General features: G+C 39.3%; 1 protein-coding gene across 1 annotated transcript in view; it reads left to right on the forward strand.

Annotated features, from left to right (window-relative positions):
- Nucleotides 1-25,259, forward strand: part of ASB4 (ankyrin repeat and SOCS box containing 4) — a 259,323-nt gene that overhangs the window by 149,339 nt on the left and 84,725 nt on the right. Inside the window, exons 3-4 of the mRNA XM_081531520.1 lie at nucleotides 9,237-9,280; nucleotides 13,882-13,970. Coding sequence (XP_081387646.1) covers nucleotides 9,237-9,280; nucleotides 13,882-13,970 — 133 coding nt within the window. The remainder of the gene's footprint in view (nucleotides 1-9,236; nucleotides 9,281-13,881; nucleotides 13,971-25,259) is intronic.

Consider the following 25,259-nt stretch of genomic DNA (forward strand, 5'->3'; position numbering starts at 1 on the left):
AGTTCTTTGTGTGAGCATATATTTTCATTTCTCTAAGATAAATGCCTAAGAAAGCAATTGCTGGGTCATACAATAGTTTCATGTTTTGTTTATTAAGAAACTTCCAAACTGCTTCTTGGAGTAGCTATACTATTTTACATTTCTACCAGAAATTTATGAAAACATCCAGTTTCTCCAGATCCTCACCAGAATTTGGTGTTGTCATTAGTATTATTTATTTTAGCTGTTCTGGTACATATGTAGTAATATTTCATTGTGGTTTTCTACATTTCTGATATGTTGTATTTTCATTTTAATTCAGTTAATTTAAAAAGTTTTTCCTTAAGACTGGTTATTTGATATATGGATTATTTAGAAGTAGATTGTTTGATTTCTAAGTGTTTGGTGATTTTTTTTTCCTTTTCTTTTCATTATTGATTCCTAGTTTGATTTCATTATGATCAGAGAACATATTTTATTTGATCTCAATAATTCTTTTATAATTTGTCAAGATTCATTTTAGGGCTTCCCCAGTGTCTCAGTGGGTAAAGAATCTGCCTGCAGTGCAGGAGACACAGAAGACATGAGTTTGATTCCTGGGTTGGGAAGATCCTCTGGAGGATCTTCTCAAGAACACCCACTCCAGTTTTCTTGCCTAAAAAATCCTAAGGACAGAGGAGTCTGACAGGCTACAGTCCACAGGGTCGCAAAAGAGTCAGACATGGCTGAGTGATCAAGAACAAGGTTCATTTTATGATCTAAGAAATAGTCTTTTGGCAATGTCCCAAGCACACTTAAAAAGAATGTTTGTTCTGCTACTGTTCGTGAAATGTTCTTATAAATATGGATTAGATTTCTTTGCTGATAATATTGTTTAATTCTTTTAAATCCTTCCTAACATCTTTTTCTACTATTTCTACTAGCTACTTCCAAAGGGGTATTGAAGTCCCCAACTGTAATTGTGGATTTCTCTATTTCTCCTTTCATTTCTGTAAGGTTTTGCTTCATGTACTTTGTATCTCCCTTTTTGACATGTTTCTGGCCATTTGTATTTATAGTAATTGTTAACATTTCAGAATTCATGTCTGCTATCTTAATATGTGCTTTGTTTATTCCATTCTTCATTCTTCTATTCTTTCCTGTCTTTCTCTGCATTCTTCAGCATTTCATTTAGTTTTGTATCCCATTTTGATTTGTTGATCATATTATCTCGTGAGTCTGTCTCTTCATTTAGTTTATTTTACATGTCTGTGCTCAGGATTACAATAAGTATATGTAGCTTGCTCTAGTCAATTATTATCAGTATTTTACCACTTCAAGTGTGATGTGGATGCATTACCATCATTTAGGTCACTGTATTCTCCCTCTTTGGGACTTCCCCAGTGGCTCAGTGATAAAGAATCTACCTGCAATGCAGGAGCCACAGAAGAGGCAGGTTCAATCCCTGGGTTGGAAAGATCCCCCCAAGGAGGACATGGCAACCCACTCCAGAATCCTTGCCTGGAGAATCTCATGGACAGAGGAGCCCGGCAAGCTACAATCCATATGGTCATGAAGAGTTGGACATGACCAAGCATGCACATACCTTCTCCTTCTTTATGATATAATTGTCTTAAAATATTACTTCTACATACACTGAGAACCATATTAGACACTGTTACAACTGTTAAACATGATTTTTTTAATTGCATGGAAACATTATCTATTGGACTTGCTTATATATTTTGCCCTTCAAGTTATTCTTTCTTCGTTTCTGATATTCTTAGTTTCCTTCTGTTATCATATTTTTTCAGTGTGAAGAATTTCCTTTAGCTATTCTTTCATTCTGCTGGTGATAATTTCTCTTAATTGTTTTTAATCTTCAAATTCTTCTTATTCCTGAAGTATATTTTTACTGGATATATAATTCTGGGTTGACAGTTCTTTTCTTTCAGAATTGAAAACTTTTCTATCACTTCTTCTGACCTTCATTATTTTTAATGAGTAATCAGCTGTTGTTTGAATCATTGTTCCTCTGTGGGTTATATGTTGATTTTTTCCTGTTTTCAAAGTTTTTCTCTTGTCTTTTCACAATTTTGACTGTGATGTATTTAGATATGGATTTTGGAGGGTTTATTCTGTTTGTGGTTTGCTCAGCTTCTTAAATCTGTAGGTTTATATCTTTCATCAAATTTGTGATTTTTTTTAGCCATTATTTCTTCAAATTATTTTCAATATTGCATTATTTTTTTCTTTCCTTCTGGGACTTTAATAATATGAATCAAAGACCATTTGTTATTATCTTATAGGTCCATAAGACTCAATTTATTAAAAAAAATTCTGTGTATTTTTTATTAGATAATTTCTGTTAACATATCTTAAAGTTCGTAGATTCTTACCTTGTATCTCCATTCTGTCATTGAGTCTCTCCAGTGAGGTTTTTATTTAGGTTATTGTATTTTTCAGTTCTAGAATTTCTAATTAATTTTTCTTTACATTTTCTATTTCCTTGCAGCATTTTCTATTTTTAACAAATATGTTTCAAAAGTGTTCACAATTGCTTGTTAAAGCATTTTAGACAGCATTTTGCAAATCCTGTTCAGACAACTCCAAAATCTGTGTTATATAGATGTAGTCATCTATTGATTATCTTTTCTCACTTGGTTTATACTTTCCTGGTTCTTGGCATGACAGTTTTGTACTGTACCCTTGGCATTTTGAGTTTTGTGTTATGAGACTCTGATTTCTGTTAAGTCGTCTTTTTTTAGCAGCCTCTTTAGGTTCAGAATGTGTATACTGTTACTCTCTTTGTTTTCGGTAGTTCAAATATCAGTTTAGTTTATCAAGACCCTGCCATGCTATTCTTATCTACTCTGCTTCTGTTACCCGGAAGACTGTAGTGCATCCCACAGTCTCTCTGAACTGTCTGGGTAGATGGTGGAGTACCACCTCTTTGTTGCATAACACAGTTTGCAAGACAAGTTTTCACCCTCTGACTCATGTGAAAGTGGAAGTGTTTGTTCCTCAGTTATGTCCAGCTCTTTTGGAACCCCATGGCCTATAGCCCACCAGGCTCCTCTGCCCATGGAATTCTCCAGGCAAGAATACTGGAATGGGTTGCCATTTCCTTCTCCCAGGTATCTTCCTGACCCAGGGATTGAACTTTGGTCTTCTGAATTGCAGGCAGATTCTTTATCATCTGAGCCACCAGTGAAGCCCATCTGACTCGTGTGGTGAGGGTCATCTCCTTGTTACCACAGTGAGAAGGGTAGAAAACAGCTCTGCCCCCTTGGTCTGCCACTGCAGTGCCCATTGCGGTAGGGGAGAGGAGTGGTCCTTTTCCTAATGTTCACCCCCAAGAACAAGCAGGTATGATTAAAGAGTTTCTGTCTTGTTGATCACCTTTTCCTGGTCCTCTGGCTAGAGAAAGCAGACTTTTCTTGGGGTTATTTTCAGTCTGTGACTGTTTATGTTTCTGGGTTCTCATTCAGGCTGAGGTATTTATGAGGCAAGAAAAACCTCAGTGTATTTACTGCCAGGTTGTTCCTCAAGTTCCAAGGTCCCTAGCCATTCCACTTTATTTTCTCCTCCCTTCAGAGTCTTCTTTAAGTGTCTTTTTTTTTTGGACCCAGGATTTGTTGTTTTTGTTGCTGTGATTAGTGGAAGAAATAAAATAGAATGTGTTTACACCATTTTGTCTGGAACCAGCAGTCTCCAGAGCAGCACCATTTTTTCCCCTCCTATTTAATTCCATTTTAAAAATCTTTCTAGGTTTCCCTCAAAGTTGCCATTCATGTTTTCCTCTGTGGTAATGGATTTAACATCACACATCTTTTCTGTTATTTCTAGTTAATCACTGTGGAAGGGAGAGCTTCCACATGGAATCAGTCTGTCATCTAGGACCAGAGTATAAAGAACATTTGTTTCTATGAATTTATTTTATGTAAGTAAAAGTCACTCAGTCATGTTTGACTCTTTGCGACCCCTCCAGCCCTCCAGGATCCTCTGTCCATGGAATTCCTCAGGCAAGAATACTGAAGTGTGTAGCTATTCCCTTCTCCAGGGGATCTTCCCGACCCAGGGATCGAAGCCAGGTCTCCCACACTACTGGCAGATTCTTACTGTCTGAGCCACCAAATAGGAATATTTTATGTAAAGGGCTTATAAAATATGAAATTTAAATTATTTAAAACTCTCTTAACAAATCGTGCTTATTGAGAATGATAAAATTACATGCAAAGAAATACTAATTTGAGCAAAGACATATGCATCAATTAATAAAGCATTTGTGTGTTTAAAACCAGGATGTTTTTTTCTATTATATAAATATATATATATAGAGAGAGAGAGAGAGAGAAATACCACAAAGACAAACTGAACAATTGGATTAAGCTGCTTTTAAGAAATCAGACAACTATTTATTGAGGAATCATTGTTATGACTGACTCCATGGCAACAGTTGAGATGAAAGGTGAATAAATTGGGAGGAGAGAAAGAACTTAGGTGAGAATCCCAAGGGAAATCCAGAGAAAAGAGAGAGGAAGGTCTCAGGGGGACTTCTAAAAAGATTTGTCAGAGGTTTAAGAGGAAGACTGGAGGATCAGTGAGTTCTGTGTAACTACTGAGGTAGAAAAAAATAGTACCATTTTGAAATTGATATTTGCATTGATATTTGTCTTCAACTTAGTCATCCATTATAATAATTACTATTACTTACCATTTTACCACAGAAAATAACATGAACAATTTGAGAAACAAAAGTGAGTTATGACAGTTGTGGGCATGTAAGGATTTCAATTAAAGTGGAAAGGTGCCCTATTGAATTAAAGAACTTATAGAAAATTGTTCTGTATGATCAATGTGAGTTGAAGACAGATGAATAAAAATTTTGTAGCTTAGTTAAAAATAAAAAACTTTGACAGGTTTCAACACACTCATAAAAATGTTTTATTTATTTACTTCTTCATAGCAGTTCAATCCTTCACTATACAGTTGAGAGTATGAATTTAGAGGTTGCCTGTTAAATCTTTTTTAGCAAATTGAAAGCTAACACATAACTGATACCAGAAAATGAAGTTTAATTACCTTAAAAAATTCTGAATTATATTATTGTAATATAAACACATTTATATAATTTTTAAGTAATTATAATACCATTAGTAATGAATAGTAAAACATTACCAGAGATTGTATTGGATCTAGATTAATAAATGAATTAAAATTATAATTAGCAGCTTGTGAACAAATGGTGCTTGAAAACAACAAATGCAAATAATGCTTGAAAACAATGCCTTAAATATCTCCCATATTTTGTAATTATTAATTAGCAAACTACTGTTTTACAGACTGGATCAAGGAAAGCTTCAATGCAGCTAATGAAATTATCATAAATTTGAAATTAGTCTGGCCTGAATTATATTCTATTCTAAAGCTAAGAGCTTGATTTACATTTTAAATTTTAAATGCTTTTCATTTTCTTTCTTTGAAACCTTACCTCAAGTCTGACTATTTTGTTAATAGTCAACCTTTCTTTCCATGACACACATCAATAGTAAATTGAATGAAATCAGGATTCTTTTCAACTCTTTGAGAACTCATTTAAATGACTGGTACAGGAGTTCTGTGCACCAGCTTTGAAGACATTTTGCGTTACCAACCTTGACTTAAAATTATCTCCTTTTATACGAACTAGGGAAAGGTAAAAAGCTCTACGTTTGTTGTCAACGATAAGTTATTTTTCCCAATATTAAATTCTAACTTAAAACCTTATAAAGAATATCTAACAGAATCTTTAGGTCATGTGTTGTACCTTTAAAATGTCACTGTATTATATGTTTTCTATCACAGTAAAAACATTAAACAGCATCTGAGAAGAATCATAAAAAAGAGGAATATGTATGTATCAATTATATCTGAGCAAAGCTAGGGGAAAGTGCTGGGTGGTAAAATGTTTGAAATGATAGTACTTCATCATTTTCTATTCATTTCAAATGTTATTTCATACCTAGTATTCCTACATACAGAATCATTATTATAATAGACATACCCAGGTCACAGCAAGGCACAACTGGGGTCTGGGAGGGCATCATTTATAATGAATGCAATATGAATAGTGCCTCCTGGACTCCCTGGCCTAAATGCTTAATCCTGTGCTAGATACTGAGATGTCAAAGATCAGTATGATGCTATCTGTCTAGTTATGGAAAACAGATATGTGAAAACATAAATTTTATGGAATCCAAAAGGCAACAATGAAATATATTCAAAATACTGTGGAAATACAAAGGAAGAATTACAAGCCTGAAGGAGTCACAGAAGACCTCCTTGATCCACAGCCTTGTCTGCTTTTAAAAAAGTATCAACTGAGTCTTCACAATTACAATGTGCATTTAATTATAACAGCGAGCTTCCATTTATTGAACTCTTATATACTAGGCCCTATGCGAAGTAATTAATATGCCCTGCTTTTGATATAATTCACATGACTGTCTCATGTCATAGATATCATCTCTGTTTTATTGATAAGAAATCTGAAATTTGGAGAGGTGAAATAGCCAGTCAAGGCCACAGAGTTCTTCTAAAATGTGAGGTTGGCGTGGTGTGGACCTGGGTCAAATAAGAAATGATATACAGTAGGGGCCTCTTTTAACCTGTCAGTGTATAAATTGTGCCTGATCTCTGTATGGAGATTGGTTATGTTATGACCAGGTTCAGGGGCATGGATTACTAAAGGGTGTTTTTAGGAAATTAAGGAAGATAAAAGAAATGAAGTTCAGTCTGAAGGATAGCATCCTAGAGCAATAGCTTTTGTGCAGCAGTATACTGCTGGGCTTCTCTGGTGGCTTAGATAGTAAAGAACCTGCCTACAATGCAAGAGACCTGGGTTCAATCCCTGAGTAGGGAAGATACCCTGGAGAAGGGAACGGCTACCCACTCTAGTATTCTTAACTGGAGAATTCCATGGACAGAGGAGCCTGGTGGTTCATAGTCCATGGGGTCACAGCGTTGGACACAACTGAGCGACCGACACTTTCACATTTCATAGCTTACTGCTACCCTGTGTGTGTCTGGATTCAAATCCTGCGTCCATCAGTATGGCTTGTGTGACCTTGAGAAAATTATTTAAACTCTTATCTCTTACTCCTCTTCATGAAAAATACATGAATTATTCTTTGTTAAAAGTCAATAGTAACCTCTTAATAAATGTTAAAATTCTTTGATAGTAGTATAGGATGAATTGGGGAATGGGGGTCACAAATACTCAGAAATACTGTGTAAAATTATGTGTGGGTACATAGCATTATAGAGTGGATGGAAACCTATATCTGTATACAAATGTCCCAAAACATAACATTATGCAGTAAATTTTAAATCAAGATAAACGTGACCTCAAGTCCCCGTTTTGCCCTGGGTGGCAGGAAATTTGAGCTTGGTCAATACTGGTCCTCTCCCAGCCCCATCCTTGGACAACACAAAGCTTCCCGAACTTTCCGGGAGGCCTCCCATGAATGGGCTGGCAGGTTGTGCTCTGTGCAACCTCAGGGGCACAATTCACATCTCTAGAGGCTTGACCACATTCTTGAAACAGGAGGGTGGAAAAAATAGAGCATGAAACAACCCATCAATTAACATTTCAATAAATTATCCAGCCACATGCATTTTTTTTTTTTTGAGGGGGGAAGAGAGTCCATATCTTTCATTAGATTCTCAAAGCAAAGAGGGAGGCTGATTTGATCCAGCAAAAGAGATGGGTGTCAAACCTCTGTGCTCCACAAAGCAGGAAAACATCACATTTGCATTGATTATAGACCCTTTTCATAGTGCTGACACATCTATGAGCTTTGAGTGGCCTCATTATTTTTTTATTAAATTGGGTCAGGGTGGGGCCCCCCATTCAACCTAAATGCAGATGGAGTCATTGTGACTGAACCGCAATATACACAATAGGTAATAAATTCTGGGAAATGAAATCTGTCATCAGACTACCCTTTCACACAACAAAAAACAAGATGGGCTATAACATTGAGTTTTGAGGCAAAAAAGTCTCCAAGATAAAGAGCCAGAGTGGCATTCATTGGGTTATAAAGCATTTGGGGGAGGGGGTGGGGCTCTTCTTTGGCTAGAACAGGAAAGGGCCAGTGTTGATTCAGTAAAAAGTATGTAAAACTACTGAACAGAAGACCATGTACATAACGGAGGGAACGTGCGGAATACACAATGATTTTGCTAATGGATGTGGACACCTGAATGGCTGTTTCATTATCAGCCATATCTTCAAGTATAGGGAGAAAGTGCTTTCTGAGGAGTAGTAGAAAAAACACTCAGGTTAATGAAAAAAAGCCTGTACTAAGTCATATCTATCATTTTAAGTGCTCATTACAATGGTTATTTTTACCAGCATTTAATTTTTATAAAATTCAATTGATCAGACCTAGATCCATGATTAATCACCTCAGAATGACTAGACATAAATGGGTACTCATAAGCAGTCAGAGAATGTCTAAATCCCATTTTTTTTTGGCATTGTTCTTGCACTAAGTAGTGTCCAGTTTCTATATCCCATTAACCTTCAGAAGAATCTGAAATTCTGTATTTCATGACAGTTCAACTTAGTCTTCTGTCACATTGATTTCATAGTTCTTTAATAATTAAAAAAAATCAATGCTTTCAGAGTTCTGACATGTCATACAGTCATACTTTTCATTTTTTTATCATCACAAAAAATCATCAATTCATACAGATAGCTGAAGATTCTTCACTAATGTGTGGTGTAATACAAAGTACATAAAATTTAAGTTGGACAGATTAAAATTGTATACTCTATTTCTTCATTTGTTGAGCGGGAATACAGTACCTGGGCTTCCCAAGTGATGCAGTAGTGAAGAATCTGCCTGCCAGTGCAGGAGACACAGGAGACGCGGGTTCCATCCCTGGGTCAGGAAGAGCCCCTGGAGTAGGAAATGACAACCCACTCCAGTATTCTTGCCTGGAAAATTCCATGGACAGAGGAGCCTGGCGGGCTACAGTCCATGGGGTCCCAAAGAGTGAGATACCACTGAGCCACTGAACATGCACTCACGTTACCTACCTTACGGTGTCACAGGTAGTATATATAAAACGTCGAACAGTGTCAGGACATGGTTAGTACTGAACAAATAGTACTTTTCTTACTTCAAAATAAAAGTACTAGACAACTGATATGTAGACAATTGATATACAGAATCAAAACAAACTTTTTTTTATCTGGAAAGGCCCTCAGTACAAATTTTATCTTACAGATGAGGAAACTGAAGACCCAAAGAGGTGAAAAGACCTGTTTAAGGTGAAGTATCTATTTTTCTTATTAAGTAACTTCTTGTTGAATGAAGGAATAATTTACGTCATCATCAAAAACCAATTTCCTATGTGTCAGGTAATGATCTGTCTTTTAGAAGAATGGCCACATGTGACAATGGGAAATGTAAAATGTGAAAAAAGATTGAGAAGATTTGTATGTATTCTTCTTCTTAAATATGGTTTTCATTGAAATTATATATGTTGATTACATTTTACACTTAACTAATTTAGCTTGTCTATTTAGGTTAAAAATAGCATTGACTTATTGTTCTAATCAATTACCTGCTTACTCTTTTATAATTATTATATATTACATATTAAAGAAAAGGACTAAGTCACAGGTAGCACATTATGATAAACAGTAAGTCGTTTAATTACTGGTTCAGTGTCAGAAACAATAAAATTGTTGTGAATAAATTCGCTAGTATATAATACAGTTAATTTGGCATATTTCTGATGTTCAGAATTTAGTAAATTATATTTTGTAGTCTATCAGTCTTATCAGATTTATATACAAAAAATACAAAATGGTAGATCCCCATATAAAAGAAGAAGGCATTATGATGTATGAATTTTAAAATAGTGGTTTCCTAGAAATTGCACCGTGGCAGTCCTGCCTTCCTGGGGTTATTCAGCAGCACTTCAGCTTATATAATTACCACACTAGCCTCTCTTACAGAGCCCACAAGGCACCCAGGTCTGTCACCATGGCAACAGATTCTGAATCAGAGTAGCCCATCCTAATACAGTGCACAGAGCTTCTAGGAAAAAGTTTTTATTTTTTAAATTTTTAAAAAAATGTTGAACACATTCCCCCCAAATTACAGGTATACAATTTCTGAAGCTTTGTTCTAGTTTTGTTATAAGTGTAATCTGATCATTAAATATATGGGCATACACAGTTTCTTGAATAGCAAAGGATATATAATGCAAACATCTAAATACAGATTGCTTTTTCATCCTGGGCACCATTTTGAAAAGAAGAAGAAAATAACATTGCAGAGTAAAAAAACACCTGAAGAAATAGCTATGGGAGGAAATCAACTCTCTTTGATCTTTATGTTGCAGTAAAAGCTCTTTTTGCTTTTTTTAAAACTCTTAAAATGCATAGATCTGAGCAAATAAAATACTTTTTTTCCATTACACTTAAAAAAAAAATGAACAAACACATGTGGCAAGGGCTACATATAAACCTTATGCAGTAAAATTTGCTCTTTGTCTATTAAGCAGAGAGTACACAGATTTGCTCAAGATTCTGTCTACCCCCGCACCTCCAGGAGGCCAGTAAAGCCTTGTAGAGGCTGCAGCCAAAGCTACTTTCTCATTTCCTGTTTGCTGTGTGGACAGACCTTGCCACTGCAGTGATTGACCGTAACAAGAAAGACTGATAATTTTCGCCGTATGTGATAGGCCGTCTCAAAGCACTTCCCCATCCATTAACTCATTTGAAACTAAAAGTGGGGTTTTCTTCTCTCCCCACACCCATACTTATGTTTTATTTAAAATTCCTTTCTAATCTGTCACCAAATAAAAGAAAGAAATACACATAGTAACTCATAGTGCAGTATCCTGTTTACAAAGTAAGCCCAATCTTTTACTTTTTTTTCTTGCAGAGCATTACATTCACCTCCTAGTTGATGCCATATTTCCATTTCCAGCCATCCTTGATAACAGAGTGTCTCAGCTATTGATGACCTCTTTGAAATGTCTCCTTTTTCCCTTTGCCCTCTGGCTCGATTCTTACTGTGTATTCTGGGCTTCTCTTGTGACTCAGCTGGTAAAGAATTTGCCTGCAATGCAGGAGACCTGGGTTCGATCCCTGGGTTGGGAAGATCCCCTGGAGAAGAGAAAGGCTACCCACTCCAGTATTCTGGCCTGGAGAATTCCATGGACTGTATAGACCATGGGGTCACAAAGAGTCAGACACGACTGAGGGACTTTGACGTTCAACGTTTACTGTGTATTTTAAGGTATCTATCCTGCCCAAACACTAGCAGCCCTGTGACTTAGGGAGAAAGTACATTTAATCCATTCTACAGAAAAACAGGTGCTCCCTTCAACGTTAGTGGCTGGCCTCACAGAACACAGGGCTGGAGTCTGAGTCAGTTTTCATCCCCAGGGTTGCTGCCCCAGAGCCCCTGTTATTTTCCCATCTTTTTCCTGTGGGCTTCCTCATTTGCAAAACAATGTGTATTCCAGTTCGTGTCTTTCTAACTAATGGAAAGAGGAGGAAGGTGAGGAGTGGCTGTGTCAAGGACCTTGGACACTGCTAAGGAGGGCCCCTCTATTCTACAGGCTCCAGTATACTTAAAAAGTGAAGAAATGCCGAAGTAGGGTTGTACTGAACTTGAAATATTTACAGTTAGCCATTAATTTTGCAAGAGGAACAGAGGCCCTTCAATGCTATTAGTGTATCTCTATGAATGGATGTATCTAACCTCATTTGGAAATATAAACAAATGTCTAAATTTTTGGCCTGTGATGAATTTGAAGTCCTGGCCCAAGTGCTCTCTTGTCTCAGTAGAGGACTGCTTCAACATGAACTTCAGGAGTACAGAGGACAGTGATGGTAACAACCGAACAACCGCAATTGGGACAAAGGTGGCAGGTTAATAACAGCTAATACTCATAGAGCGTTTACTGTGTGTCCAGGACAATTCTACATATTTCATGTGTGCTAACATATTGTGCTTGCTTTGATAGCTACCACTGTTATTCACATTTGTATATGTGAAGAAACCAAGGCATAGAAAGATTAAATAACTTGCCCAGAGTTACACAACTAGCACTGAGTGTGTACTTTTAAGCATTGTGCTATTTGATCTCTTACTGAATACAAAGCAGAAACCACAAGGACCAACGTGGGAGTGCAAGTGTCCTCAGACTCACAGCAGAGGGGGGTGTGTTGGTGTGTGGTTGTGGGGGTGGGCCATGGTATCAGTAGTAAAACTAGGTGGGAGAACCGCAACGCCTGCCATTTTGATGCTACCCTCATACAATGGGATGGTTGTCCCATGGCTGCAGGAGCTGGGAAAGCAAGGTTGATATCTGCACTCATATTCTCTCCCCATAGGCCATATGATGTGTTTCAGCAACAATGGAAAGTGTCATTCTTCAGTGACACCCAGAATCCAATCTACCTTCATGGGCATGTGACTTGGGTTGCCCAGGGCCCTGGGCTCTGAAAGATCCAACACTTGGGTTAATCCTCTATTGTTGCCATCTTGAAAGCTTTACTAATTTTTAAACAAGAGATCCCATATTTTCACTTTGCACTTGCAAATTATGTAGCCATTCCTGTGTGCAGTCCTGAGCCATCTGGAGAAGCTTGTAGCTCTGATTTACCCAGAGAGACAAGATTTCCCTGGAACTTCAGCATCATAAATCTGCAGTGGCCTGTTAATGGATTTTCATTTTACTGCAGTGTAATACTCATCTTCACAGGGGAAAGCAGTCAGCTCACACTAATAGGGGCTTTAAGGATGTTCTGCCAAGGTCCACGTGCATAGCCTCGAGCAAAAAGACTCAGGAGAGGCTCCAAATTCAACAGCAGGGCCCACTACAAGAGAGCCTCTTTGCAGAATGATAAAACACTGTTAACCTCAGCTAGATTTGCAGCTGGCTCCAAGCAGTGCTCCTGCAGAGTCAAACAGGTCCAAGTATAAAAATTCCAGCTCAGGTCCTCATAGAAATTTCTAATTTCCCACCTCACAGTGTTTGCAGAATTTAGCGATGCTATAGTTAAGTCAAGATTTGCCAAAACTTACAGAGAAAAATCTGACTGCCTCAAGTACAGGGAAGACAATCTGATAAGTCCTCCGTTTCCTCTCTCCATGATCCTCCAGCAGTCTGGCACTAGAATAAATGACTGCTCACCAGTGGTGAGTTTCCATGGAATCAGTGGCTCTCGAGGCCTTTTCTTAAGTGAAGGGTAGCCAGCTGATTCTCCCCACCAGGGCAGTAATGATACCAGGGAGCAGAAACCATGAGGGGAAAAAAAGTCAACTTGTCAGAGCAGACAAAAAGGGAATTTCGTGCCTGTATCGTTCAGAGGAGCCAGAACCCTCATATTCAAAGAGAGATGGTGGGCACGGTAGGGAGGGGGTTAGTGGAGGGGGTTGGTGGTGAATTCATAATGATGGGCAATGTCGTCTAGCATTTACTATGCCCCAGATACCCTTGTAAGAGCTGTATACATATCAACCTAGTTAATCCTCACAACAAGCCAATGAGGTAGGTATTATGATGATCTCCATGTTAAAGGTGAAGGACCCGAGGTGCAGAGAGGGTGGGCAGTCAGGAGAGCAGCTGCTAGGGCCTGTAGGAGCTACCAGTTCATCCAAGACAATAACAGGCAGTGAGGAGCTCCCGGTGGGGCGGGCTGTGTGTGCAGCTGCTGAGTCTGCATCCTGTTTGTCCTCACAATAAACCCCCATTAATGAGGGAAGCACGATGGGTCTCCACTGCACTTGCAACCTGAAAGAGCCTATAGAATACAGATCCTACTGTGAATCCTTTTGTAATTTGGAGGTTTCTTTCTTTCTTTTTTTAATAAATGGAATAATCAGCCCCTTAATGTATCCCTAGGGAATTCAGGAGCGGGATGAAGAAGCGGCTCCTGTTTTTGAGGCATTTGCAATCATTGTTGGAGAGACAGAGCCAACAGATGGGGAACAGTAAGTGAGAGACGCCAGGGCTGGTGTAAGCAAATGCTGCACTGTGGTCTTCGCCTGTGAATGCTGTGGGGACTCAGGAAAGGGAAGGGTGTTTGCGATCAAGTTCGATGGGATGGGGGATGGAAAGAAGAAACTGGGTGGGGCTGGGCACATTTCCTGTTTAGACTCCACCTACAGCAACTATAAAATAAAGCCATCTATTATCTCAAAGGCTTCTTCCAGCTTTAACATTCAGTGAATCCTGACCTTTTCTGTAAGGCTGGATTTTTATGTGTGGTGTTTGCTAAAAGCAGATGCGCACCCAGAACTGACAGGATCTTGACTGCACATCACATGGTCAGGTTGATACAGTCTCCTGATCTCATGTCAGCTCCCAAGAGCATACAAGTCCTAAACTTTAAGCCCATTAACTTTTCTTGGCTATTCATTTGATTGACTACCCCAGCAGTACACGCATACACACAGACATTTTGGCCATTTGTATTTGTCTCTATTTTTTGACCAAAATATAGAAGTAGGCTATACATAGACTCTAACACTTAATAATATCTTGTATGTTTGAAGAAATAAAATTTTTCAAATGGGATAATCAGTCATCTCATTCATTATCATTTAAATTTCTTCTCTTGGGTCTTTGCTTTTGTATATCATCTTTCAATGGTCTATGTAATTCTAGCCCCCTATAGCTGGTTATGATCGCTTAACATACAATTTCAAATCAATGAGGTCTGTGATGGAGATTAAACAGATTTTAAAAACTCGTTTTTACATCATACACACACCATGTTTTCAACAGCAAAATGTTTTTAAACCCAGAACAGGATAAAAAAAAAATTACCTGATGTTCCTGATCATTGAAATATAGAAACCATAATCAGGGAAGGACTTAGAAGGTATTTGTGGTATGATCTTGGAGGTATTTGTGGTATGATCCTTAGAATGAAGTACCTTTCTCTAAACTGGCAGGTACTCTAGAGAGCCCATAAATTAATTGTTCTTTTAATGTGGTCCCCAGACCAGCAGCATTAGCGTTGAACAAATTCTCAAGTCTCACTCAAACTTAATGAGAACTTTGAGAGTTGGGTCCCAGTAGTCTGCAGTGTAACAGGCTTTTCAGATGATTCTGAAGTTCCTTAAAATTTGAGAAACCTTATCATAATTCAAATTGCCGATAGAATAGATCATTATAATGAATGACTATCTTCTCTTATACAGTCCTTCCCTATGACAAGCTGGATATAGAATTCGGATATAAAATTATAATCCAGAGTATTGGCATTCTTCAGTGATTCCCATTACTGACGGGGTTTAACATGAACCATTTGCGTTCAAGGCCTCCTATAGTTATAGACCCAAATCAGGTTTCCAGGTTATCTTCTACCTCTCCATTCTTTTTATTTTAGTTAAATTGGATTGGCCATTCTCTCCCCATGCCCTTACTCCCTGCTGTGAGGGATGGTTGACATACCTTAGGTCTGGGAAGACTGACATAATAGTAATCTCTGGTGAGTGGAGATTTTGGGAAGAGTGCATTCTAGGTGGTGCCACAGTATAATCAAACACCTGAGGTGTTTTGGTTTCTATCAGAATTCTATGTCAAATATCCTCTATGAGATCTTTCTTGAGCCTTCAGCCAGAAGGTAGAACTCTTCCTTCTCTAATGCTCTCACAGTATAATCTATTCTGACCTGTTGTGTAGTCTGTATTTCTCATTTCTCTGATTCAGTTATAAGTTCTTGAGATTGGGGGCTGCATCCTCCTACTCGTGGCTTCCCTGGTGGCTCAGATGGTAAAGAATCTGCCGGCAATGTGGGAGACCTGGATTTGATCCCTGGGTTGGGAAGATCCCCAGGAGGAGGGCATGGCAACCCACTCCAGTTTTCTTGGCTGGAGAATCCCCATAGAAAAGAGGAACTTGGCAGGCTACAGTCCATGGGGCCCCAAAGAGTCAGACACAACTGAGTGACTAAGCACAGAGACCCTAGCTCTTTACTAGTTACTATGCATTCATTGTCATCATTGTCCTCCTACTCATCTTGTGGCCACGCCCACAGAGTGTCAGACATATAAATAATAACTCTGAGAATAGCTGTTGAATTGTGGTATGTGGTGGCAGAACTGCCAGGCAAGCCTGGAAAGTCATCTGACAGTTTCTGACTAAGTCTGTTAGCTGAATGAGTTAGGTGTACATTGCATGCCTGTCCAAAATATTCCTTTGTAGGTGGCTGACATTTGTTCTTATAAGATTTATAGAAACTTCACAGCCTGTGTTTAAAATACAAAACCCACCTAGAAGGATCAAGATCTAGAGAACAAGCCTTGCTCTTTTACCCCCTGGCGCTATCAAGGGACAGCCTAAGAGGCATGAGAAAGGACCGGGGCTGGGAAACGGGAACAAATCTTTGATTTCACAGTCTTGCCTGGGGCCTTGACTGACAGTAGCTGCTGCTTTAACCTCCATCTGTGGCTTCACGCCTTTTTAGAAGAGACTCGGGAAATCTCGCTCTCGTCTTATATGGAATATTTTCTGCCTAAGAGGAAAATTGTGAGCATGAGAAGCAAGCTTGCTTTGCTTTCCCACACCCTAAGACAGACTTGTAAGACAATAATGATTTACAAAGAATCTAATGACACAAGGTATAAAGCACATTTAGTTTATTATTCTAAGTGCTCTTCTTAATACCACTGCAATGAAAACAAACAGTAAACGGACAACTGCCCTTCCCTTCCAAACAACGTTTCAGTTCAGTTCAGTCGCTCAGTCAGTCTGACTCTTTGTGACCCATAGACTGCAGCACACCAGGCTTCCCTGTCCATCACCAGCTCCTGGAGCTTGCTCAAACTCATGTTCATCGAGTCGCTGATGCCATCCAACCCATCTCGTCCTCTGTCATCCCCTTCTCCTCCTGCCTAGATATTTATATTTATGTGTTAGCTACTCACATTTTGAAATTCACTCTATAACGTCCTGGACCCATGGCAAATTCTGAACAGAGACATTCATTATAGGAAAACGTGATCATAAAAGATATGGTTTAAGTGGATAACTACCCCCCCTCAATTTTTAATCTGTAGTTGTGATTTAATCTAGATCACATTTTATCTGCATTGGCTCAGATTTTTTTTTCCCCCCTGGGATACTGCAGTTGTTTTTCCAAGATCGTTTACCGAGAAACACTGCCATCATGCGGCCTGGTTTGTTAAAGACAGCTCATAAAAGATGACTAGCAGCATGGCTTTAATTTTCTTTCCAGAAAAATGCTTGCAGCTTTTACATGTGCTTTGCTCTTTGAAGCTGTATTTGTGGATTCCTTTCTCAAAGAGCATTCTTAAAATATTTGCCAAAGGATAAACTCTGTGTCAGCTTTTGAATCCCCAGAGTACATAGTGACCACAACAGAATAATACATATATAAAATAATAATTGAACACTGCTTGTTTTACAAGTTTGTAAAGTTTTCATAAATGTGTCCATCTTAAAGAGAATAGGATAACTTTCTCGTGTGCACTAAAGTGGCTGCCTTTTTTTTCCTTCACACTACAAAGACTCTTTGGGGAAAGGAGGTATATAATGAGATCTGTAGGGAGGGAGTATCATATAGTTTAAAGGATGAAGCTTGACACTAAGTCTGAGGCTCCACTTTGCCACTGATTAACTATGGAATCTTGGGCAAGTCATACAAGCTCTCTGGTCTCAGTACTTTTTTTTTTTTTAATAAGTAAGTTTGATACACTTAGGTCAAAACCATTTTCTAGTTCAAAATTCTGTGATTCAACTTGACAAGTAAATAAGTTTTTTAAAAATCATGAGTGCCTTTTCTCTTTAGGTAGATTATTTTCCTATGGTTATCCTGTAACTGAAGCTTTGTTTGCATGGCTCATCATGCATAATTTTCTCTGTTGGAAGCCAGAGATTATGTGTTATGCTCAGTAGCACTCCGGCACAAACAGCTTTCATGCATTTTGTGGGCATTCACAGCTTAGTATCCCCACAAACATAAAGTAAAGTTGAAGAATCTTTGCAATTGGTAAACAGCTTACTGGCTTTCTGAGAGCTGTAGGTCTTAAAGGACATTCCAGAGTGTTAGAAAAGACAGCTTAGAACAGTCATTAACACCTGAAAGGGAAGGGCAATTTCTTCCATAATTATGCCTCCTGCTTTATAAATTTGTCAGAAGTAAAAAGAGGATACAAATGCTACTTGGAGTACAATCATGAGGTTAATATTCTGATGAAACAAAATTGTGGCAAACAGTTCCCTCGAGTTGATTTTATGAAGTGTGTAACAGGAAAAAGGATGGCAATACAAGCTGGGGTTGGCATTTGAACCATGTTGGAAGGGCTTGTAAATGCAGGCCAGTTGCTAGGAGACCTGGAGCACAGAGTTATCGCCACCCTGTGTCTCAGGGATGTTTCGTCTCAAGAAACCTTTCATTTCACAGTCAACGATGACATTAAATGTATAGTCTGTCAAAATTCAGGTGGGACAGAGCTTGATTATTGCTTACGTCAATACGGCCATTCTGTCATCCACCGCCCATTAAGAGAGCAAACAGAAGAGAACAATGTAACGTGATGCCAGCAACCAAGAAGCTCTAGAAGAGCTCCGAGTGATACACTACAAATTCAGTCTAAACACTCTCACATGAAAGACAGCTGGTTTGTTCACTAGCGTCAATTCCGAGTGTGCAGTAGTGGCTAAAGAATGGCCTCAGCATTCCGAAGAGACGAATCAGTTCAGTTCAGTCGCTCAGTGGTGTCCGACTCTTTGTGACCCCGTGGATGGCAACACTCCAGGCTTCCCTGTCCATCACTAACTCCCGGAGCTTGCTCAAACTCATGTCCATCGAGTCGGTTATGCCATCCAACCATCTCATCCTCTGTAGTCCCCTTCTCCTCCTGTCCTCAACCTTTCCCAGCATCAGGGTCTTTTCCAATGAGTCAGTTCTTTACATCAGGTGGCCAAAGTATTGGAGCTTCAGCATCAGTCCTTCCAATGAATATTCAGGACTGATTTCCTCTAGGATTGACTGATGGATCACCTTGCAGTCCAAGGGACTCTCAAGAGTCTTCTCCAACACCACAGTTCAAAAGCATCAATTCTTCGGCACTCAGCCTTCTTTATAGTCCAACTCTCACATCCATACATGACTACTGGAAAAACCATAGCTTTGAGTATACGGACTTTTGTTGGCTAAGTAGTGTCTCCACTTTTTAATACACTGTATAGGTTAGTCAGAGGGATGCCCAGCCACAATTAGAGTCCTAAGAGAGGATGTGCTTGAGAAGGATTTGGGTCCCTATTGTTTACAGAGAAGTCATTTCAGCCATTTATGGGATTTTTAAAAACAAGTTTTATGCTAAACACATGCTTCCAGTTTGTAATTCCACCAAGAGTATAGATGTGCAGAACTTTAGAACTGAAAGGATTTTATGAGTTCTTCTTGAGCTCCCAACTGGTTGAAGATGGAAGCTGACCCTCTGTGGGCAAGGGCAATGGGCACCCCATTCATAAAATGTGGCAGGGACTTCTGCCCTTGTGAAACACTGTCAAGCTTTGCCAATATCCAGAAGACACCATATTCAATGCGAGAGAAAAAAAGAAAAAGAAAAACTAAAGGCTGAGGAGTGGGTCTAGTAGATCTCATTTTGATTTAGAGGAAACCGAGTCATTGAGAGGCATTTTGAATTATCTAAAATGCACAGCTAATGATCACCAGAGCTAGGAACACAACTAGGTACCCCAATCCAGTGCTCTTTTGCAGGAACACACCAGGAGTTACTCAGGAGAGTTTTCTTTCTCAGGAGAGTTGTGATGTTCTGTTAGCTCACACTGACATGAACAGCAGCAGCAACAGTAATCCTGTGATGCTTCTGGAATGCTTTCCAATGTACAGAGCACGTTCATATGTTTGCTTTGAGTATTACCACCATGGGAATTGTCCTTATGAAATAATATGCTTAGTACACAGACTTGATCTGCATCATTATAAAAGTAGAGCTGTACTGGCACTAATTTGCTAGTTCTCTGTTGTGAACCCACTGCCGTGTTCCAACATCAGGGCTGATTGCAGGGGCCTTGGAGAATAGGGACTTGAAACCCCAGTCTGGTTTGAGAAGCTTTTGTGTTTGCCCCACTTCAGTATTGAATGCTTGTTTGCTTAGTTGCTCAGCCGTGTCCGATTCTTTGTGACCCCATGGATGGTAGCCTGCCAGGCTCCTCTGTCCATGGGATTCTCCAGGCAAGAATCCTGGAGTGGGTTGCCATTTCTTTCTCTAGGGGATCTTCCCAACCCAAGGATTGAACATGTGTCTCCTGTGTCTCTTACACTGGCAGGCAGATTCTTTACCACTAGCGCTACCTTCAGTATTGAATATCCACAAATAAAATGTGTACTTTTCTGCTTACTTACGGAAAATATAAAACTACAATATCATCAATGATAAGCCATTTTTGAGAACTTACTATCAGGCTAGACACTCAGAAATACAAAAATGCTATTCTAGGCTTAACTTAGAGAGAATTGAACTTGCGTTCAAGAAGTATAAGAAATGAAATAAATAGATAACCATCAGTTCCACCGTTAAGTTTCATTGAGGTTCTATTAATAGTTCTTTAGTTCAGTTACATTTGGGCTTTTGAGGAATGAGATCTCCCTACTATTATACTTTATTCCAATAGGGAAATATTTTATGACTTCAAACCAGTTTAAAAACAAACATTTAGAGTAGAATATATATCATGAGTTGAATGACCTATACTTGGGTTTCACTTGTCTGTACTTTGATAGCATGCTAACACTCATCCAAACCCACTTTCCAAAGTGAAAAGTCAGGAGGAGAAGCTACAGACATAGATTCATAGACTGGTTAATTATTCCCTCTATAGTAAAAAGTAAAATATATAGAAAATTTGAAAAAAAAATCTGAAAATAGGTAGAGGAATCTGAGCAAAATCTGGGAGGTAGTGAAGGACAAGGAAGCCTGGCTGTACTCCATGGGGTCACAAAGAGTCGGACAAGACTTAGCGACTGAACAACGACAGAGGTATCTGAATGAGGAAGGCCTTTTTGGGTCACCTCCTTCTCCTTATCTTGGGGCATTAGCATCTCCTGCTCCCGTGACCTAGAAGGCTCTTACCCTAGATATCAACATGCTTTGCTCCCACAGTTCCTTCAAGTTTTTGCTCAGGGGAAGCAAGGGCTTCTCTGATTGTGTATTTGAAACCGCAGTGCTTTCCAGGGCCCTAACACCTTCTCAGGACTAGCGTGGAAGTGGAGGATGCTTTTTTTTTCACTTGTTCTGAGGAACATGACTTTTTTCTGGTCTGTATGCGGGTGACTTAACAGGGCTGCTTGGGATCATAGACTTTACCTAGTCTATTAATTTCTATTATGGGCTTCCCAGGTGACTCAGTGGTAAAGAATCTGCCTGCCAATGTGAGAAATGCAGGTTCGATCCCTGGGTCAGAAAGATTCTCTGGAGAAGGAAGTGGCAACCCACTCCAGTTTCTTGTCTGGGAAATCCCATGGACAGAGGAGCCTAGCAGGCTGCAGTCCATGGGGGTGCAAAGAGTCAGACGTGACTGAGTAAGCACACAATCACGTGGCATGTATTACCAATTGACAAACTGTGTTTTCGTCTGCCTGTTTTTCAAATTCTCTGATGTCTCCATGATCCCTTCACTAGTATAGAAGCTCCATAAAGGTAGGGATTTTCTTCATGTATTTACAGTGCTCAAGAAGAGCACCAGCAGTAGCTAAGGTGAACCACAATGACTCTCTTTTTCTGATATTCATGGCTTTCTTTTTCTTTCTTTTAACATTTTTTTGGTACACCATGCAGCTTGTGAGATCTTCCCTGACCAGGGATTGAACCTGGGCCACCTCAGTGATAGCTGGAATTCTAACCACTAGCCCACCATGTAAGTACTCTGTGCCTTCTTTTACCCTCATTTCACACTGAATCAGGGAAGCTCACTATGGCCAAGAGAATATGGTGAAAGTAGTGGTATATGAGTTCCTAAGTCAAGTAATGAAAGGCATTGCAGCTTCCAGCTTTTTCTAATGGATTTTTCATTCTGGGGAAAGCCAGCTGCCACATCATGAGGATGTTCAAGCAGCCCGGAAACCAAGTTACCAGCACCAACTCGTTAGCCAAGTGACCAAACCATTTTAAAAGGGAATCTTTTAACATTTAGCCTTTGAGTCTTTCAGCAGAGGCCTCAAATATCATGTAGCAGAGACAACCTTTCCCTTCCCTGTAGTGTCTTGTCTGAATTCCTGACCCACAGAAACCATGAGAGATAATATGTGATTATTATTGCTTTAAGGTAATGCATTTTTGGACTATTTGTTAGCAGCAAAAGACGACTAATATAGTTCCTTGCCTCTGTGTGTGTGTGTGTGTGTGTGTGTGTGTGTGTGTTAGTTGCTCAGTCGTATGTGACTCAATGCGACCCCATGGACTGTAGCCTGCCAGGCTCCTCTGTCCATGGAATTCTCAGGCAAGAATACTGGAGTGGGGTGCCATTCCCTTCTCCAGTCTGGCCCATAGTAAGTTCCTAATAAATACTTATTTGAATGAAGGGATAAATTAAGAAGGTTTTCTCCCAATTGGTTACTTGATGATCATGATACAATGCCTTTTATTAGCCTAAATAAAACAGTATAAAAAGCCTTTGCTCCAACAGCAACATTGGTTTGGAGTCTCAAAATATAGGTTTGAATCTTGGATCTGTCACTTACTTGTCATTTGGCCTTGTATAATTCACTCACAGTCCTTGAATTCTTAGTTTTCCTAATCTTTAAATAAGAAATAATAATGCTAATTATAATTACACTACCAACAGTACCAGAAAGTGCCCTGTTGAGTTTATGAATCCCTGGATCAGAGCTCTCCTGAAACCTGTGCTACAACTAGAATTGTCCATTCTGTAAACCAGTCCATCTTTTTTATTATCTGTCAGTTCCAGTTGCTGGTGTTACCTGTAGCCAAAAGAATCTTTATACAAAACATTAACACTAACATATATGACACAATAGCAAACAAAACACTTTTTTAACCCCATGGGCCATATAGCCTATCAGGCTCCTCTGTCCATGGGATTCCCCAGACAAAAATACTGGAGTGGGTAGCCATTCCCTTCTCCAGGGGATCTTCCTGATCCAGGGATTGAGCCTGGGTTTCCTGCATTGCAGGTGGAGTCTTTAACATCTGAGCCACCAGAGAAAATGGTGCAAACAAAACAAGATGATACATAATCAGTAAGATACTAAATGGTAGTATTAAGGACAGCAGCTAAGAAGAAAAGCATGTCAAACCACCTTATCAACAGTTTTTGTGAGCTGATGGCAAGGACATCCTAATGTATCTGCCTAGAAAAGTCAGGGAGACCCAAGGGGCTCTATTTTCACAGAAATTTTGGCTTCTGTAGGTGTATTTTAGAAGTCTCAGCTTCTGATTTCCTCTCTATGGTTGCTTTGCGCTGATTTAGTAGCATCAAATTCATGTTTTAATGCCTTCAGGGACCAAGGAGCTATTTGTGTTTCAGAGAAGGTACTCCAGGAAGTGGTCAGGCTGTGTTGTACACAGACATTTAGAAAACAAGCAGCCGGACTCTGTGTCTGCTGCCTCACCCTCGGTCCCCAGAGAGTACAAGAGCGTCTTCCAAGTCACTTGCCACAATGTCATCACCTTGTTAGAAAGTTCTTCATTTTGCTCCAAGAACAGAGGACACTGTCCTGAGCATGTTGTGAAACACTAATGATAAACTCTTCTTATGGGATGGATAGTCTTTATTTTTAAGAGCTGAGGATAAAGGAATTTCCGACAGGCCTGAATAGACAGGGTGAAATATGGTGTCTATGTAATTTGGCCTCCTGAGGCCTAGAAAGATGGTGGTTTGAAGCAGTGGTCTGGATAATGTGGAAATTTCACAAATGTATTTAATTAGCATTGGTCACATTATTTCCTGTATATTAGAATGACCTTGATGGGCATTTTAATTAAGCTGCTATTTGTTTTGTGAGTGCAGATAGTAATTGCTTAGTTTTATCCTCTGCTGCTCAGATAAATTGGTCAATAATTGATTTTTTTAGCACAATAATCCAGATGACTTTCTCAATTTTGTACACTTCTTCATGAAAATTTGCTTTGTTTTCTCAATATTCTGCAGAGTTTACATTTATTTATTTTTATAGCTACAAGATGGGACTGAAATAGTTTCTGTGGGAAAAAGTGAAGTCCTTTCTTTAGGTCAGAGTTACATATTTGTTTCCAAATATTAAATCAGTGCTTTTAATTTTCATTCTTAAGTGGTGTACTTTGTACCCTCCAGGGCCAAGTCTTAATGTCTGTCAACCCAAGGAAAGAAAGTGTGAGAATACCCTAGGACATATTGACTTTTGATCAGGTTTAAATCTCAATCCCAACTTTTAGAAAAGCAATGCTTATGAAAATCAGGCTTTAAGAAAATGAAGATTTTTTTTACCCCCCTAAATCACTGTATCTCCTTCTTTAGTCTATCAAGAACCATATTCAAAGGGTTCAGGATCCAAAATTTCTTCCACGAGGCAAAGATGACAACTCTTCCACTTAAGGAGGGGAGTCAACAAGCTTGCTGACTTAGGGAGATAAAGAGGAAGTAAGAAGTCCCAAACTGGACCCTTTTAGTCAGGAATGCTGGAAGTCTTGAGGCATTTGGAGAAGAGGTATAAGTGGACTAGGGGGTTAGATGCCACCTTCTCATCCCTATTCACATACTTCTTTCAGGGTTGAATGTTAGTGGAGCCATGCAGAGGGGAGGAGGCTTGGAAAGGAGATCTGTCTGAAGAGGTCTGAGGACACTGAGATCGGTGGCCCAGCATCAGGGAGAACATAGACCCCTTGGAGAGCCCCAGCTCTCACAGACTTAGGTCCATGTCCATTCTGGCCCCAAAAAGATGGCAAGAAGGTGGCTATAGAAAGCTGCAGGTTCTTCATGGTCTCTGTATGAAGTGCGAGAGGGTGGCAATGTGCTTGGAGAGAGGACACAAAGTTTCAGAGCATACATTGGACTAACATGGCCAGAGGCTGTGGTGTTTGACGATGTCAAGATTGGAGGCAAATGGAAAATGGCAGAGTAGAAGGATGTGTGGTCATGTCTTCCAAAATCTCAAAATCTCAAACATAGACAGGAGGAAGCTGGAACCCACAAAAAAAGATACCTCATATACAATGACAAATAAAAAGCTGCAACAAGACTCAATCTTGATAGGAGGGGTGCAATCACAATAAAATCAAATCCCC

The sequence above is a fragment of the Giraffa tippelskirchi genome, chromosome 10 (assembly GCF_054371585.1).
Source record: "Giraffa tippelskirchi isolate mGirTip1 chromosome 10, T2T-mGirTip1v1.2.pri, whole genome shotgun sequence".
NCBI classification, from domain to species: domain Eukaryota; kingdom Metazoa; phylum Chordata; class Mammalia; order Artiodactyla; family Giraffidae; genus Giraffa; species Giraffa tippelskirchi.